The sequence below is a fragment of the Thunnus albacares genome, chromosome 9 (genome assembly GCF_914725855.1).
Source record: "Thunnus albacares chromosome 9, fThuAlb1.1, whole genome shotgun sequence".
In the NCBI taxonomy this organism is placed as follows: domain Eukaryota; kingdom Metazoa; phylum Chordata; class Actinopteri; order Scombriformes; family Scombridae; genus Thunnus; species Thunnus albacares.
This window is the reverse complement of record NC_058114.1, coordinates 28,610,908-28,626,310: the sequence shown is the minus strand read 5'-3', so window position 1 is coordinate 28,626,310 and position 15,403 is coordinate 28,610,908. Positions and strand designations below refer to the sequence as shown.

The following is a 15,403-nucleotide window of genomic DNA, read 5'->3' as shown; positions in this document are numbered from 1 at the left end:
AGCTGGCAGGCAGTGTGCCTCGCACCCACCCCTCTCCCTCCGTGTCCACACACAGACACACACTCTGCAATTAACTGGCACGGGCCACAGCTTAAATATTTACCAGGCACATGCAAACAAAAGGCTGCTCAAGAAATAATGATTAATCCATGTCTCAATTATATGACAGCACTTTTTTTCATCACTGCCTCATTGTGGTTACTTTAATGGGATGTAGTGTTAGCATCATTTAATATCCACCATGCATTACAGTTCAGCTTTAATTGTCTCAAATCATTATGAGGTCTGGTGTTCATTATCACATCTGTTTATCATTTTTAATGCCAGAACAGTCACTCGATTATTTGATTATTCTGTAGAGTAAATGATGTAAAAGATGTTTATAATGAAAAAATATCAAATTTTCTCTCTTTCCAGGGATTTAAATGTCAGAATTTGCTGCCTTTCTTCGTTTTATATCATTTTAAACTCAGTATCTTTGGGTTTTGGACTGTTGATTGGACAAAACAAGGATTTTGAATATGTTACCTGGGGTTTCTGGGAGACTATGATGAGCATTTTCACTATTTTATAAACTAAATGTCAAATCAGTTAATACCAAAACCAACTCATGCATGAGAAACATTAACATTTTAAGAAAGAATCAGCCTAAATCTTGATTTCTTTTCCTTCATCATATATGTTTCTTTTCTATTTTAAACACAACAATCCTCATGTATCATATTTCTTAATATTATATCGCTGAAATATTTCAACTAAAACAGTAACTTTGTAATGTTTCATTGCATTTTATATTCTATTTCATCCCCTGCTGTCTCACAATAACATCCCCTAAAACTGTAAGAACTTAAATCTCCTTTAACTTTCGGTACTGTGAGGACTTAAAATTCCTAAAATTACACAACAACAAGCTCTTTTACATGACACAAGCAGCCAGCTGAGATAGTGGTGCTGCTCTGAATCCAATTTTTTTGCTCGTCCCTCTACCTCCCCCCTCTCGGCCCCCCCTCCACTCTCCTTCTCCTCCTCCTCCTTCTCCTCCTCCTCCTCCTCCTCCCCTGTGCTCTGCTTTTGATCCCACAGGGACTTGGAGCCTTTACATTCCAGTCATTCCAGCCGCAGCGAACAATCGGCCCTCAGTTATTTATTAGTGCGGCTCGCTGCTCGGTCTGCTCAGTCTGCTGCTACCCGTCGGCGCGCACACACGTACATGGCAAAGCAGAGGAGGACGCTTGGGAAACTTGTGGACATTGTTGAACTGAGCGCAAAACACTGAGAGATATTACAAGACTGTTTCCTGTGTGATGAGACTTACATTTGGTAAGTTTTACATTTTATTTTCTTTAAGTTTAGCTCTCGCTCTTGGCGGTGTGTTCGGCCTACCATGGTGTGTTTGGATGCCCGATAAATCCCCATTGGCACGGATTTTTTTTTTTTTGCATGGCGCAATATTGACGGTTGGATTATTTGTGTGAGTTGCTTAAAGCTGACTCCCGATGGATCATGTTTATCTATATATTTTATGTATAAGAGCGTCATTACTGGACAGCATCCTGATTTCCATAGATATCCCAAATTTTAAATGAAACTCGCTTGAAACCTGAGTTTGTTGTTGATTTAAAGACCCTCTCAGTGGGATTTCATTACCTGTATTTTAAATCCACAGGGAGCTTTTAGAGAATAGGAGTATTTATTTAAAGCATTTTTACATGTTTTAATGTGTTTCCTGTAGGAACATATTTGGAGCAATATGTCATTGCGGTTTATGTCTCGTTGTTGTGTGAGTGTGTGGGAAGGCTCTGATGTTTATAGCAACTGTTGAGTGTTACACTCCTGTCTGACTGGAGAAAGTTACGCTTTACAGTGTGTGGACAATAAAACTGGATCTGCACTGACATCACTGTCAGGGGTATTTCCAGCAACAGCTCATGCACTCACGCCAAAATCCATTGTTCAATAGACGAGTTTCTTAATGCTAATTCAGAAGATTTCTCAATGTCGGCCCCTGCTTGTTGTTCACAATTGAAATATTAGCATTACAAATGATGGGGAACTTGTTGATGATAGTAATGGGGGTTGGGAATCCTGACAAAATACTGAGCTGATTAGATGTGATGTAACACATACTGTATGTTGTGCAGTGCTGATGAAGTTTGTTGTTTTTCTTTCAGATTTGTGATTTGTGAAGTGCCTAAACTGCCACCTCTAGGCTGTTTTTTTTGCTCATTTCCTGCTGACTGAGATGAGAACTGCTGAAGACTCCTCTGGAACGGTCCTGCACCGTCTCATCCAAGAGCAGCTCCGCTACGGGAACTTGACCGACACTCGCACACTTCTCGCAATCCAGCAGCAGGCCCTGCGTGGAGGCAGCAGCGGCGGGGGCACAGGCAGTCCCCGCTCCTCTCTGGAGAGCCTGACTCAGGAGGAGTCCCAGTACATCCAGATGTCAACACGCCAGGAGCCCCAAGGCCAGGAGCACCAGGGGGATTTCCTGCACTCAGAGAGCACTGTGTGCCATTTGTATCAGCTGCATGGAGAGGAGCTACCCACATACGAGGAGGCCAAAGCCCACTCCCAGTACCTGATCTCTCAGAAGGGGCAGGCAGAACAGGAAGGCCCAGGCATGAACATAATTGGGGGGCACGGACATAATGAGGGACAGTGGGATCTGAAGAGGGAGCACGCTCGCTCCCTCAGTGAGAGGCTCATGCAGCTCTCTCTGGAGAGGAACGGACTTAGAGACGGTCTGGCTATGAGCTCTTCACACAGCTATCCACAGCTGTATAATAATAATGTTACAAACATTGTGTCACCCAACAAGCAAGGAGCCCAACAGTGTGCAGAACAGCGTGGGCCACCCCCGGAGTATCCTTTCTGTGCAAGACTTCCTGGATATACGCTCAGCCACTCACAGGAGCATGGACACTACTACAGAGACCCTCCTCCCCCTTTCTACTCACAGCACCACAGGTAATCCCAACAGATTCATGTTTAACATCAAGACATTTTATGATTTCGATAGATATTAGATAAAATCTGATCAAACTGACAGCTTCCCAAGACTTTGTGGTTTCAGCTGTGTTGTAACAAATTACTCATGTCTCCCCTCAACAGGTATGTGTCTGCTCAGTCCCAGGTGGCTCACAACAGTATCACTGCAGCCTCCAGCAATAACTCAGTTCAGACCGACGTGTTGATGCGGGAGAATGAGAGGCTCAGGAAGGAGCTGGAGGTCTACACAGAGAAGGCAGCCAGGCTTCAGAAGGTGAGAGGGGAGGGTGGTGCGATAAATGGCTCATAGAGGGTGTGGAAATCGTAAAATAGTAGTTTCTCTGCCAGTACATGTCAGGGTGATAAGTGGTCTGGGAGTATGAGAGTTGAGAGATACAAGTTTATTGGTTCACTTCATGGAGAAGTAACATGGATACATCAAGTATTTATCATGTACTACCCATAATTGCCTTTGTTTCTGCTGCTTGGGACTTTTTAAAATGGTGCTCTACTAGCTAGTTTGCGCTTTACAGTTGATAGTTTTCTCTCCATTCCACCCTCTGGAATGCCTACGACACATCGTTCACCCTTTGTCTTTCAAAGCATGCTGGCATATTGCCATGAAAGGAGATAAATGCCTTGACACCTGGGACTCACAAGTGTTCACTCAGGAATGTTGATTCCCAGTTTTCAGTTGCGCATAGTGTGAAGAAGCCGTTTGCCTGCAGGCTGACTCACAGTTAAAGAAAAGAAGGGCTGCATTTGCAGAGATGAGTGATTGGCCTTATTGATACTAACAACTGCAACATAAACCACAATCCAGACTACCAACGAGGATGCCTCTCCCACAGACTGATCTTCCTCTCACATTTTCTTCCCAGTTGGAGTTGGAGATTCAAAGGATATCTGAAGCGTATGAGACCCTGATGAAGGGCTCTGCCAAGCGGGAAACTCTGGAGAAAACGATGAGGAATAAACTAGAGGCAGAGATTAAGAGGATGCATGACTTTAACAGAGACCTGAGAGGTACGTGCCTAGCTGTCTGTTGAACCAAAACTGTCCTGGTAATGGTAAAAAAATCTGCTTTTGTATGTAATTCCACATATGTAACCGCCATGTTTTGCTTCTTACAGAACAACTTGACACAGCTAACAAACACCGAGTGGCCAAGGAGGCTGAGTGTACAGACCAGAAACAGCACGTCTTTCTTAAACTCTTGGAGCAAAGTAAGTTTATGTCTGCATTAGTCTTTTATTAGACAAACTGTCTTCTCATACCATTTTGCCTGCAAGTTCGTCACAAAAGAGAGTAGGAAGACTTCAGGTTCAGATCAATTTTTTTATCTGATCTGATAAATCACACCGCCCTGTGAAGCACTTAATAATAGCAGGAACATAGTTGAGCAGGGATTGGTTTCCTCCTTCAGTGAAGTTGTGTGTTATAAAAACTGGGGCCCCTCATGTTGGGACACAAATGGCTCTATCTCTAATGTTAAGAGTTGCTCTTGGCACTTGGACGCCAGCTATTTTTCATGGCAGCAGTAAATGTTGCCTGGATTCCAGGAATTTTTTTTAGGTATTTCAGGCTGTTCCAGCATTAGGAATGCCCCCCTAACACACACACACACACACACACACACACACATTCAGTTTTGCATCACTGCTGACTTCCCTCCTCAAGGGGAACTAATAAGTCTGGGACTCCAGGGTGTTCAGGCCCAACTCAACATGACCCCCGGCTAGCTCACTCTCCTTGTTTGGACATTTCTTTACCTCTTGGTTTAATCATGATTGGCCAGTTGTGAACATTTCTTCCTCCCTATTCTGTTCTGTGCAGAGAGTGTGCTGTGGAGTAAATCCACCTAACCTCAGTTTACTTATGACAAAGGATTGAAATGAATGATGACATATCTGACAGTAAGGTACAAGCATAAAATCCTTCTAGTTACATAATCAGACATACCATTCAGTTATACATTACCCTGCTGGAATGACAATTGCACTTCTCTGGATTTTCAATACAGCCATGTGATCATCTTTAGCCATAAGATAAGATATATTATTTTTTTGTTTTTCCTGAAAACAGTTATCTTGGCACAACAGGAACAAAACCACATATAAAATACAATAGTCGGATGTGTACTTTATAGTTTTTTTTTGTTATAAGGACTACTTGAATTATATTTTGAGCTGCTTGTTTACTTCATGCCCTTAGAAGCATTCCAGAGCTTTTCCCAGTACAAAGCTATGACTGTGTGCGTAAGTGGATAAGAGGAAGTCTGCATTCCCTCCACAGGCATGCACTCATGTTGTGTAATCAACCTGCTTTTAAAGTAGCACAACACTTGGTGTTACTTTTTAACAGTTTTCATTTAAACATGGATCGAGTACATGTGGAATATTATAATCTAATGATGATTGCGTGTTTATAGCACAGTATGCCTTCACTTGGGTCTGTTGTTAAACCACATGCCTGTATAGCAGCATGTAAATGTCTCTTGTTGGGTCACATTCCATTGAAAATGTACCTCCCTGAGTGACTGCTCATGTAGCCGCTTGAGTGACCCCATCAATGGTTGCTGAATAGTTTTGATTCTGGCCCTCTTTAACATTCCTTTGACCTCTCCTAGGAGGCTGCTATTGTCCTAGGACAATAGGAGATGATAACTTTCCAGCCTCATATCTTCCACGATCATGTCACTGTTGTAGTTATTTGCATCTCATTCACCTCCCCGTCCCCCTTCTTTCCGTGTTTTAGATGAAGAGCAGCAGCGGGAGCGTGAACGTCTGGAGAGACAGATTCAGCATCTGCGTGTCTCTGGGGAGGAGTGCCAGCGGAGAAGGGAGCTGCTTGAGCAGACTCTGGCCTCAGCTCAGGGCCGCAACCGGCAGCTGGAGGAAGAACTGCAGAGGAAGAGAGCCTACGTAGAGAAAGTGGAGCGGCTGCAGAGCGCGCTGGCTCAGCTGCAAGCGGCATGCGAGAAGAGGGAAACGCTAGAGTTGCGGCTGCGCACTCGCCTGGAGCAAGAACTGAAAAGCCTCAGGGCGCAACAGGTGAGAAGAAGATCCTCATTACATTTTATGTCTGCAGCTTCAAGGAATAGTTTGACATTTTGGAGAATATACTTATTTACTTTCTTGCAGGGAGTTAGATGAGAAGATTGGTATGATTCTGATATCTGTCCATTAAATTAGCATAAAGATTTGAAACAGGAGAAAATAACTAGCCTAGCTTTATCCAAATGTAAAACCTCTAAAGCTGCAAAACATGTTATATCTCACAGTTAATCTGTACACAAACTGAAAAGGAAAAACAAAAATTCTTGATGAGGGTTATGTAACTTACAGGAGTATTTCTTGGCTGGGTGCATTGACTTCCTGTAGTTTCCGCTGGTTTCCTAGCAACCTCATGGTGATGACAATACTCCAAGGCGTCACTACACCCAGCCAGAAAAGTGTAAGAACATTTTGAGGTTCTGGTGGGCAGATTTTATTTTAATCCTTGTACAGGGTCAGGCTAGCAGTATCCCCCTACTTCCAGTCTTCATGCTAAGCTAAGCTAACCGGCTAATTGCTGTGGCCTTAAATGTAGACATGAGAGTGGTATTGATCTTCTCATCTAACTCTTTGCAAGAGAGCAAATAGGTGTATTTATGGAAAAAGTCAAACTATTCTATCACTATCTAAAATGTGTTGTTTACTGGGAAGTCTAATGTTAACCACTGTTGTCTGTTATCTCAGTCTCAGAACCAGGCAACGGACCCCATGGCTTCAGAACTGAGCTCCTCCACTTTGCAGCAGCAGCTCAGGGAGCGAGAGGAGCGTATTCTGGCCCTGGAGGCAGACATCACTAAGTGGGAACAGAAGTACCTGGAGGAGAGCACCATGAGGCAGTTTGCAATGGATGCTGCTGCCACTGCTGCTGCACAGAGGTATGAGAAAACATGTACAGAATGCAAAGATAAACATCAGATAATTACAGATATAGTGACTTTTAGGGATCAAGTGTTCTAACAGTCTTCTGTTTCATTTTCAGGGATACAACCATCATCAACAATTCACCCCGACATTCACCGAACAGCAGTTTTAATGAAGACTTGCCTTTGTCTAGTCACAGACATCAGGAGATGGAGAACAGGTACACATCCTTCTACGTCCTTGTTACATACCAGTTTATGCTTGGAGTTTGGGGGTTTGTTAACTAATGTTGTAATCTATGTGTATATGTTTAGGATCCGAGCACTTCATGCTCAGCTCCTGGAGAAGGATGCTGTGATCAAGGTCCTCCACCAGCGCTCCAGATGGGAGCAGGGCAAGCTGGAGAGGCAGGGGCTTCGGCTCGCCAGGTCCGTCCCTTCCATCAACACTGTGGCCAGCAGCACAGAGAGTAAAGGTGAGTTCACATTTCATGCAACACCGAGAAATTTTGAATCTTTAATGACACATGGTGTCAAGCGACAACTGGCAGACTGGTCAGCGTCGCCAGACAGAATGTATGCTTCCTAAAAAAAAGTAGGGAGTATGAGACAACCCTTTCGTGTCCCTCAAATAGACAACATGTTTTTAAAGTGGAATGCATATCATCTCTCACTCCAGAATAGCCCGATCCAGAATAGTCATGGGAAGAACTCGCCAGGGCAGATGTTCAGGAGTGTGTAAATGTGGATGTAACTGGGTAATTAAGCAGCCTCCTGTCTTTGTCTACTTTTGCAGCGAAGAGCCTCTCAGATGACCAGACAGGTGCTGCCTCACTGCAACACCAACCCTGCGTGGTGCCCAAGCGCCCGAGCCGAGACTCCAGCACCCAAAGTGACGAAGTCCCACAGGAGCCTGAGCTCACAGCAGAGTCGTCTGAGGCGATCTCAGCAGCTACCACTGGTGGGTCATTATTTTGTTAAGCACTTGACACCCAGTCACCACCACACAAACTACTGTTCTGTTAATTTTAGGTCGGCCCGACCTATTCTATTTGACCACTATTTAAAGCGTAACTAGACCCAGGATTAGGACTGTTAACGTTAATAAGTTAAAACTTTGTTGGTAAAACTACACTGTTCAGCGACACAAGGTCGTTCAAGCATTGCAGTTGCTTTAGCATGCCAAAGTTCTTTCTCTAATCTGCTAATTTTATCTTTTGCAGACACCTCGGAGGAGCCTAAGGCACCACTCAGGACATTCAAGAACATCAACAGCACAGATGCAGAGGTGGTTGAAATCCTCATTTGAGGATCACTCACTGAAGTTCATATAACTGAACAGTGAAAGCCAGTGATGACAGAGACATTTGGCTAAGGTGTTAAAGACATTCCTCTGCATCTGACCACAAGTAAAGAAAAGGTGATCATCTGACACAAACAGAGCAGTTTCACCTGAATCAACATGCAGAGTCCAGAATGTGGCACAGTTTGGTGAGGAGAGCTGAGCTTTCTTCTGCATGAGTCACAAACTCTTGAATTTTGCCACGTTCCCTCACAAGTCAGAATTCTTCAAGGTACCTGGACAGTATTCTGCATTATGTTTTGAATCGGGCTGCTGATTGTTGATATACATACTGTATGTTGTGCATGTTATTTTTGTAGTTATCTATTGTATTTATATTTGTAAATGCTGCTCATATTGTGGTGTCTTTTTTTTGTTTGGGAGGCGAGAAGGATCTGCTCGTCTTTTTCAGCTTCACTTTTTCATTTATATACAAATGGCTCACTTTTCTAGTTACATATGCAACCCATCAATGTTTTGTTAGGTTTATCTTGAATTTCCAGTAGCGTAACCATCACCATGCCCTCTGAAAGTAATGGGAATATTTATAAAGTCATCTTTTATGTTTTCATGCCATGTTTGAGGATTATTCTGTTTAACAGAACTGCTCAAACCTAAATTAACAGTTGGCCCTCTCTTTAAAATACATGCGGGGGCCTGCTCACAGCTCAGCAGAGGATTTGGAAACTTCCTTTGAATGCGGAGACTGCAGAATGTCTGTCTGTTCTCTCTTAAAAAAGCCTGTGAGGATTGACAGTGTTTCACGGGGGTCTAATTTTCCAGATCCCGGGTTAATGTTTGGGGCCTCAGATGGCGACTGCCCAGCATTTCGCTCCCCTCTGCTGACACGCTGGAGCTAATCTTCTCACATTCCTCGCTGAGGGAATGCTCCCGTTAAAGAAAAAGGCTATCTAAAGTCTGACCCCTCGCCCTTGTTAAAATGGCATGCATTCTCCACATGATTCCTTTTCTGGGACTGGTTATTTCTTCTGACCCATGGTAGCTGGTTCTACCATGAGCATAGAAATGGTCAACTATAATTGGCCTGCATTTGCCATTCTATTTGTTGTCCCCATCACTGTGTTATATTCAGCTGTGTTTTCTCCATTGCTCAAGTATCTCACATTTCTGAGTCTTTAACATGGAATCTTCTATTTATTTCTCCCTGTGTAATGTAGGATCACTGAACACTGCTGAATGTAGACTCCTGTTTTCCAGGAATGTGTTTTGTATTTAACTGGAATGGGCCAGAATTCAGATTTGTTCTACACTTAGAGGGGAATGTCGCTTAAATTGAACATAAATACATTTCTGAAGAAGCTAATAATTATTATCCAACATATTTGCCGTCACAATGCACTTGCTGGTCAATGCAACGTGTCAGTTTGAGTTAATGCCCTTCACTTTTTTGGAATGTGTTTACATGAATGGCTATTTGAAGTGAGAGAAGTTAATATATTTTGTAGTTTGTTTTTTTTCATTCATATACTTGTATTTGTTTTGTTTTCTGGTGCCAAAGATGTACTCTACTTTTAAGTTATAACCGAGGACAAATACAAAAGGCTCTGTTAAGGTGCCTTGCTTCAGCTGGTTGACCCATTTTGATGTTGCTGTGAACTTTTGTAAAGTATGTATTCCTTAATATTTCACAATAATAGATTAAAATTCTTAATATATGTCTGATAAAAGGTGTACTGTTTTTATTTGTTGTACTGGTTAGAGAAGTTATACTGTAAATGAGACTGATTACAAAAACCCAACTGCTCTCTTTGACCCTCTTCTGATGCACGTCTGAACACTTTGATGTCAGTGAAGGCAGTTAGTATCTTCATCGATATCTTCACCTAAGATCTTCACTGCTTTTTATTCAGTTTATTCAAGATAACTATTCAATACAGTCCATTTTGATATGAGACATATTAAACTAGAACCCAACAACAACTTCTTGTAGTTGCATGTTTCTACATTGAAAAATGTATTAGCTTTAGAGCAAGATGCAAAAAAATTGCTATTTTACTGTATCATTTACAAATCATTTGTAATATCAAACACAACAGTACAGTCCTTCAGATACAAGTGGTGCAAGTTGATAGTATTTCCTTCATAACCTCAATTTTTCTCTTAATCTAATCTGTCTTGACTCCGTAGTCACATCATCACAGAGTAGCAGAAAAAGCTGGAAAAGTCCTGAAAACTGAAATAAATGCTTTTACATACTTTTTCACAAATCCAAAGACTATTTTGATGTAATGTACCTTCCAGTGGTTATTTATTAGATTAGCAAAAATTAGGATGCTTGTTATGCACTTCACATAAATGCTGCCAGTACTGTACTTGTGACAGCTGCCTGTCAAAGAAAAATGTAACTGTAAAATATACATGCACATTTATGTACCTTATATTTAAAGTGAGTCAACGTGACTAGAAGACTAGCTTATATAACTAGAAGATTGTAAAATCAATAGACTGACTTAGTAATGTCAGTTACAAAGCAATATCTTATCTAACATTAGCTAACATTAGCTGCCATAAGCTTCTGGTTCAACCACACCAAGAAAGGCTGTAGCAGAAAAAACTCAGCTTTTCATTTATAAGAGGGTGAATGTGTTATTTCTAATTTCAAATCTACATCAACCTTTTGTGTTTCTGCCCTTCATGGACAACAGAGGCCATGGTTAACTTGAATAGAGGTTGTCGTTAGCTTGACTTCATGGTGGTCATGATGGACTCCAATGGTTGGTCCAACCAGTTTTTACAAGACAGACACAGGCACAGTTTCCACAGACAGTCCCAAACCCACTTCACTGCTTCACATTTGTATTTTCAGTATGTTCCAAATGGTTGTTGTTTCACCCAACTTTGGCCACATATATTGCTTTCATCAAGTGGTATCACTCTTTTTCCTGTGGTTGTGTCTTTAGCATAACAACATTGTAGCAAAGACAACTGGGTGGAACATAATATTCAGAAGGGCAATAGAGTTGTGGGTACAGCAGGACTGATTGTTTTTATATCCTTGAAAACTCGTCACCACAGAAACACAATGTAACCGTCCACATCCGCTGTTCTCTATGAAGAAAGAAACAAACTTTGAACAGCGACCTTTTACACATGCAGGGTACATGGGTGGGACTGCAATTGAAGACTATCAATAGAATATCGATTGCCAACATTTTCTAAATTGAAGGGAAGTTCATTGAGGATCAGGATTATACTGACCCACATCTTTAAAATTGTTTATATCTACGGTTTTATTTTAGTGAGACATAATCTTGGCATCATCATTTAGGGAACACAATGTCTTCATAACATTTACCCTCCCCTGACTGACATGGTGAAGCCCTGATAGTCTGCTTTCCATTATTTATCAAGCAAACAAGTCTCTCATGACAGACACAAGTCAGTGTTGTTGTGCTGTAAGCTGTACTTTCTGTTCTGTACATCAAAAGCCAAGCAACTGAAGAATACTTGGAATTTCAGCTATTCTCATCATCAACAGAAGATCTTGTTTCACATGATGTAAAATTTCAAACCTGCTCTGTGTCACAATAGGGACTGTTCTGCTCCGACTGACTGGGGCGAAGCATGAATTCTAAGAATATGGTTATAGGAGCCTGAAATGTTGTTGACCCACGTCACTCAACGCAGTGAAGTAGAAGTAAAGCAGGAACTTATTTCTGAATTATCTGTGTACAAGTTGAATATTGAATTGTTTGCTGCTATTGCTTTAAGGGAAGTTTTAAGATGTCTTCATATCAGTCCATGTGGCCTTCACATGTATAAATTCCTCTGTAAACCTTGACTTTTAATGTAAATGTTTTTGCCTTCCCTGTTCCCCCTGGTGAGCTTGGTTTGGCATTCCATAGATGCCACGCATTTTCCTCCTGCTGCCTTTACTTGTTGTAGCCGAGTGCCACTTTTCTCAGCTCCAAAAAGCTGCAAAGACAAATCTCCATCTGTTCAACACCTTTTTCAGCTGGGAAATATAGCACTGTCTGTGATTTACCATTACTTTGGTCCCATTTGTGCTCAGACAGATCACATTTCAGATATTTCATCCTGCCACTAATGGCCACATGTAAGACAAGATCCCCCCGCCAAACTGCGAGTGATGTTAGGGGTTCTGTAGGTGAAAGGTTATGATTACGTGACTTCAGGCAGTGCCAAGTCTGAGCAGAAGGAGATTCATTCCCGGGAACACTCAAGTGTCCCAAAGTCGTCATCATTGAGCAAGGATGAAGAAAGAATTAACTCCATGTAGGTGTGCATACCACACACATCTGGAGCCCTGCAGGAATTACTGTGATTGTTGTCAGGACTGTAGCGTGTATCACCATGATTTCACCACTTTGACTCCCAGAAACTGTGAATGATTCTCACTTGACCACAACATCAGTCACAGTGGATCAAGAACAGATGTCAATGAAGTAAGCGCTTGTTCCGACAAGCGTTTTGTTGTTTGTTTTACATGGTCAGTAAACTGAACACACATTATTTCACATGTGTTATGTGAAATAATGTATGTTCTTTACATTCTGTCCTGTTGTTTATATATTGTATGCATGGGTTCATACAGCTTATATTCATCTTGCCCCTACAGTTATTGTACTTTTTAAGTCATGTAATATTTGTATTATAAAGTGAGTAAATCAATGTGTCTGGCAGCAGTAAAGGGGACAACTGGTAACAAATCATCTGTCTTTTTTTGGAGGCTTTTGAGCACATTTTGCACCAAACGCCTGTGAGAAATACTTGGAAAAATAACTGTGGAGCTCTGTGTTTTGCCTTAATTTCCATGGAGATTCCAAAACTTCCTGCCTACAGCAGTCATGGAATGTGCCCCCACCCCCTTAACTTTTCCACATAAATCAGGGCACCGTCCTCTAATTTTAGGGCTGTTACTGAGATGAAGCAAACCTCTCAGATAGCAAGCCACTTGCAGCAAATTTTTGGGTTTGTGTCAATTGCAGCAGTGTGTCTACTCAGTGAGAGGTGTGAAGGTGTTTTCTTTAGGTGTTTACTGTGGCTGAACAGCAGCAAGAGCAGCACACCTGTTCTGCTCCTCTGCCACCCCTGAACCACTTATTTTCCATCCACCTCTTCTTGCTTTGCATCACTTCACAGTGCTCCACAGTTTTCATTTCAAAGTAGAAGATGTCATCGATTGATGCACTTATTGATGTGTTTATATTAACAATGGATCAAATGACTACATTTAATATAAAAGAGTTTGATTCCACTGATAATCACACATGAAGTTTCACCTGAGTCTGTAGTTCCCCTCAGCTCCACAGAGCATTTTAGTGTCTTTCAGTCCAATGTTTTGGTTTTACAGCAAACTTTACTGTTTTGGATAAGTCTCTTTGCTCTCATCCACCTAGTTTCCTTTCTTCCAGCCACAGCAGAAAGATGTTTTCAGTGACCTAAGCTTTAATACCCCCACTGTGCAATACCTGCCCAGCACCAAACAGCAGCCACTGTTAGCAGCTAGCTGGTGAACATAGTGTAGCATTTATCAGCTAAAGAGCTGGATATTTCCCACAAATAGTTCCTGAAGAACAAACCAGAGCTAAAAGGAGAGCAAATGTCGGACTTATATTCAACAAATGGCCAGAAACACAACTCCAAGCAAATGCTAATGTTGCTATTGGGCAGAATTTTAGACTTGCGACTTTCACTCAAGTCAGGCGTAAGTCACAAAAATGAGGACTTGGGACTTGGGACTTGGGACCGGTTGGTTGGTGTTACATTGGAGTAGCTAGAGGGACGATTTACGAAACTCTTGCAAGATTTGTACGCTAACCTTAACCCTAACTTTAACCCTAACCCACACCTTAACCCTAAGCTTAACCTGAACCTTAACCTTAAATCAACTTTAAGTCTAACCCTAACCGCAGTCGCGAGATTTCGTCCCTCCAGCTGATCCAATCTAGCATTTACCCTTTGGACCAGAGTGCTGAGAGAAATGACTCCCTAAAGACTTGACTTGAGACTTGAAAGCAATAAAAATGAAGTTTCAAATATTGCTGGGGTAAAATCAGAGCAGTAAAAAACTAAATGAGACAGTGCTAGACAGGCCTGGCATTGCTGAAGCTTGAATATTCAATGAACTGAGATGACTTGGTATCAGCTATGTAAAAAAAACTGTATTTACACAGCTTTGAAAATGAAATGTTCAAAGGACATGTCAGTTTTATTGGTGAAAATTTAGAGACATGGCAAATTGCTACTGATGACTTCCACAGGCTAACTAAAACACTTAGTTCACTGACACAGGAGTTCTTTATGACTGTTTGGCTGGTTTGAGTCTAGGACTGTTAGTGGTTCCCAGTGAATCAACTGAGGAGCCCAGTCCAGAAAGACTGATTCACTGTAGGAAAGGAATGAGTAGATGAGTCAACATGTTCTGTGTCTGGAGCAATCTACAGGCTAAATGAAGACAATAATACCTGAGTCAGCAGTTAAAATCAGACACTGCATAGCCAGGTGCAAGATATGAAATGCTTTCTTAAAGTCTGTAATGAGTAATGAGAAATGTAGATGAATGATCAAGTGGCAGAGATCGTAAGAGCAATAGATGCAAACAATTCATGCTAAGATGAGTCATGATAAGATGAATTTAAAGCTCAATATTTTGATTTGATTACTAGTAATGTACACTTTGTAGCATGTCACAAAATTGTAGTTGTTTACAGTTGGCCTGTGAAAAATGTCACTTACGTCACAAAAGTGAACAATGGAATCAGCATAACTAGAGAGAGAGAGAGCCATAAGCAGTATGTTTTCCCTGAAAGTCCCCTGACACATGTTTTTACTTGGTTGTCACACTTGTTTAGTTTCACCTTGCCTCTTTCTGAGCGATTCATACTTGTCTTGGGAAACGTCATTTTGTCATTTCCCTGTAACTAGTTTCTTCTCTGTGACAATACATTCCTCTGAAACTACATTTCATCGCAGCCCACATCATTTTCCTCAGTAATCAGCAATAATATCCGAAGAATGCTTGTCATGAAGGTTTCACAAGTTCCCAGTTAAAGCAACATACCAACAGGTGTGTGTGAGTGAGTGAGCGAGTACAGCTGGGGAATTTAGTGGTCATGCCTCAGCATGCAGGAATGTTTTATGGCCCAGATGTATGTAAATGATGATATACT

The 15,403-nt window shown here is 41.7% G+C and overlaps 1 protein-coding gene across 1 annotated transcript; it reads left to right on the top strand.

Moving 5' to 3' along the window:
• Positions 1 to 1,056: 1,056 nt before the first annotated feature.
• Positions 1,057 to 9,937, top strand: amotl2a (angiomotin like 2a). The gene is made up of 11 exons (XM_044361705.1): positions 1,057 to 1,320; positions 2,172 to 2,970; positions 3,115 to 3,265; positions 3,873 to 4,017; positions 4,125 to 4,217; positions 5,749 to 6,044; positions 6,732 to 6,922; positions 7,027 to 7,128; positions 7,223 to 7,383; positions 7,704 to 7,868; positions 8,131 to 9,937. The coding sequence occupies exons 2-11, from the start codon at positions 2,243 to 2,245 to the stop codon at positions 8,214 to 8,216; spliced, it is 2,118 nt and encodes a 705-aa protein (XP_044217640.1). The 5' UTR covers positions 1,057 to 1,320; positions 2,172 to 2,242; the 3' UTR covers positions 8,217 to 9,937.
• Positions 9,938 to 15,403: the final 5,466 nt, after the last annotated feature.